Raw genomic sequence first — 2,496 nt, 5'->3', positions numbered from 1 at the left:
TTTTATGTTTTATTTTATATATATATATATATAAAAAATATTTGTGTGTGTGTATATATATATATATATATATATGTATGTATATTAATTACCTTTACTTACAAATCGTAATAAATAGAAGCATATGTCTAAGGTCTGAGAGCGCTCAGCTGTGGTTTGGGGTTGTTGGTTTGTGTCACGGCGCACTAACAGCAGATCAGAACTGGCCTCATTGTGACTGATGGGGTGGACCTGATCCAGACATAAGCGAAGCTGGACCCACTGGCTGAGGGGAGACAGAGGAACAGCTATCAAAGAGCAGATCTCCAACCTGTGCTGGCAGGAGAGAGTTCAAATTCATACATAAATAGCGCAGTGTGGACAGCACATTAAAGACGTCAGCTAAAGAGCCGTGGCATGGCTTTCATGCGCCTTGGGATTTATGCCTTTGCATGTGCTCAGTCTTTCACTATAATTCACTAGAGGGAGAATCCAGTTTTCAGTAGATAGACTTAAGTAATAATGTGCACCGTTATAAGCCGCATCAGTTATACAGTACCAAAATAGAAACAGCATGAAGTTTATACAATAGAATACACAATGTATTCACTCCAAATCTTGGGCTTTTGCAGACAGATAATACAAATAATCAGATATTTGGCCTATTTCCTGCAGGTGTGGTTTCAGAATCGCCGGGCCAAATGGAGAAAAAGAGAACGCTTTGGTCAGATGCAGCAGGTTCGAACACACTTCTCAACAGCATATGAGCTTCCTCTTCTTACACGACCAGAAAATTATACACAGGTAAAAGGAAAATCTGCATTACCGATCATAAATGTCTATCTATATACAAATGTAGTTGATTAAATTTAAAAACTGCGTTTTATGATTAGTCCTTAAAAATTATGTGACATGCAGTCGAATCATGCTGAACTTAGACCAGCAACACAATTGCTTTTATACAACAGATTAATGATCAAGAAGTTTATATTTACATATATTTATATTATATTTATAACATATGTTTATATTTATTTTATCCACAATATTTAGTTGCAGCATACCTGAATGAATCATTGTTTTCATTTGAGTGAATGATTCAGTGAGTCACTCATAAAGACAGTTGTTTTGTTCCTGAAAGAATGAATGTTTTTGAATGAAACAGTTGAGTGAATAGTTCAGTGACTCACTCATAAAGCAGAGGCTGCATCCGACATTGCGTACTCTGTGAGTAGGGTATTTCTTATTACATTAGGGTTAGTTATTACATTGCAACTGTTAAAAAAATTGTGTTCTATATACGGCAGTATGAATGTTAATAGTATATGAATGAAATCCGGGTATATGAATACAAATTAGGTCATCCAGGTACTTTTTTCATACTGTTTTATGAATATTGTGGATTCGGACATACTAGTCATTCCACACACTGTTTTCCACCTGATATATCATACGGAAGTATGCATATTAGGATATAGCCAGACACTTGTGAATGAATCATCATTATGAATTAATCGTTTCAGTTAATAATTCAAATGACTCACTCATATTTTCAAATATGTTTAAATGATTAAATATGTTTTTATTTGTTTATTTTTAGATTCAGAACCCATCATGGTTAAGTGGCAGCAGTGCAGCCTCACCAGTGCCTGGCTGTGTGGTACCTTGTGATACTGTAGCTTCCTGCATGACCCCTCACCCTCACTCTGCTAGTGGTGTGTCTGATTTCCTTGGTATGCCAAGTCCAGTTGGGAACATAGGACAGACACACATGGGCAGTCTTTTTGGCAACTCTGGAGTGGGTGGAACCATTAATGGATTTGATCTCAGTATCGAACCAGATCGCAAATCCTCCAGCATCACCAGCTTGCGTATGAAAGCAAGGGAGCACAGCTCTGCAATCACATGGGCCACATGATGCCTTCATCTGGGACACAGAAGACCAGACAACCTCAGCCCTAAGCTGTCAGCACTAATGAGGTGAATGTTTATGCCATCTGGAGCCAATATGAACATGAGAAATGGAGGCTAGAAGCTTTAAAACACTTGTAGGAGATTTAATATTGAAGTTTTTTTAGAGGAAGTGGATTGTTCAGAGCTTGAATGTGTGGAAAACAAAGAGCCAGTTTCAAAATGGAGACTGTTTTATGAATATACTGACTTTCCATGTATCACCATTGAAAAAAAAAAAATAAAAAAAAAAATCAGTATGCACTATTTTGCCCTATTTTACCAGATTGATATATTTTGCCCTAATTACCACACATATACACTACTGTTCAAAGGTTTGGGGTCGGCAGGATTTTATTGTTTTTGAAAGAAATCTCTTATGCTCATTAAGGCTAAAATATCTGTTTTCAATTTTAATAGATTTAAAGAATTCCTATGATGGCAAAGTTAAATTTTCAACCATTACTCCAGTCTTCAGTGTCACATGATCATTTAAAACATTCTAATATGCTGATTTGGTGCTCAGGAAACATTTCTTATTATTATCAATAATGAAAACAGTTAGAC

General features: G+C 36.2%; 1 protein-coding gene across 1 annotated transcript in view; it reads left to right on the top strand.

Annotated features, from left to right (window-relative positions):
- LOC107554474 (homeobox protein aristaless-like 4) overlaps positions 1-2,271 on the top strand; it is a 26,992-nt gene extending 24,721 nt beyond the window's left edge. Inside the window, exons 3-4 of the mRNA XM_016236979.1 lie at positions 655-783; positions 1,580-2,271. Coding sequence (XP_016092465.1) covers positions 655-783; positions 1,580-1,897 — 447 coding nt within the window. The 3' untranslated portion in view covers positions 1,898-2,271. The remainder of the gene's footprint in view (positions 1-654; positions 784-1,579) is intronic.
- Positions 2,272-2,496: the final 225 nt, after the last annotated feature.

This window comes from Sinocyclocheilus grahami, unplaced genomic scaffold (genome assembly GCF_001515645.1).
Source record: "Sinocyclocheilus grahami isolate Dianchi unplaced genomic scaffold, SAMN03320097.WGS_v1.1 scaffold503.1, whole genome shotgun sequence".
Taxonomy (NCBI): Eukaryota; Metazoa; Chordata; class Actinopteri; order Cypriniformes; family Cyprinidae; genus Sinocyclocheilus; species Sinocyclocheilus grahami.
This window is presented reverse-complemented; position numbering and strand designations above follow the sequence as displayed.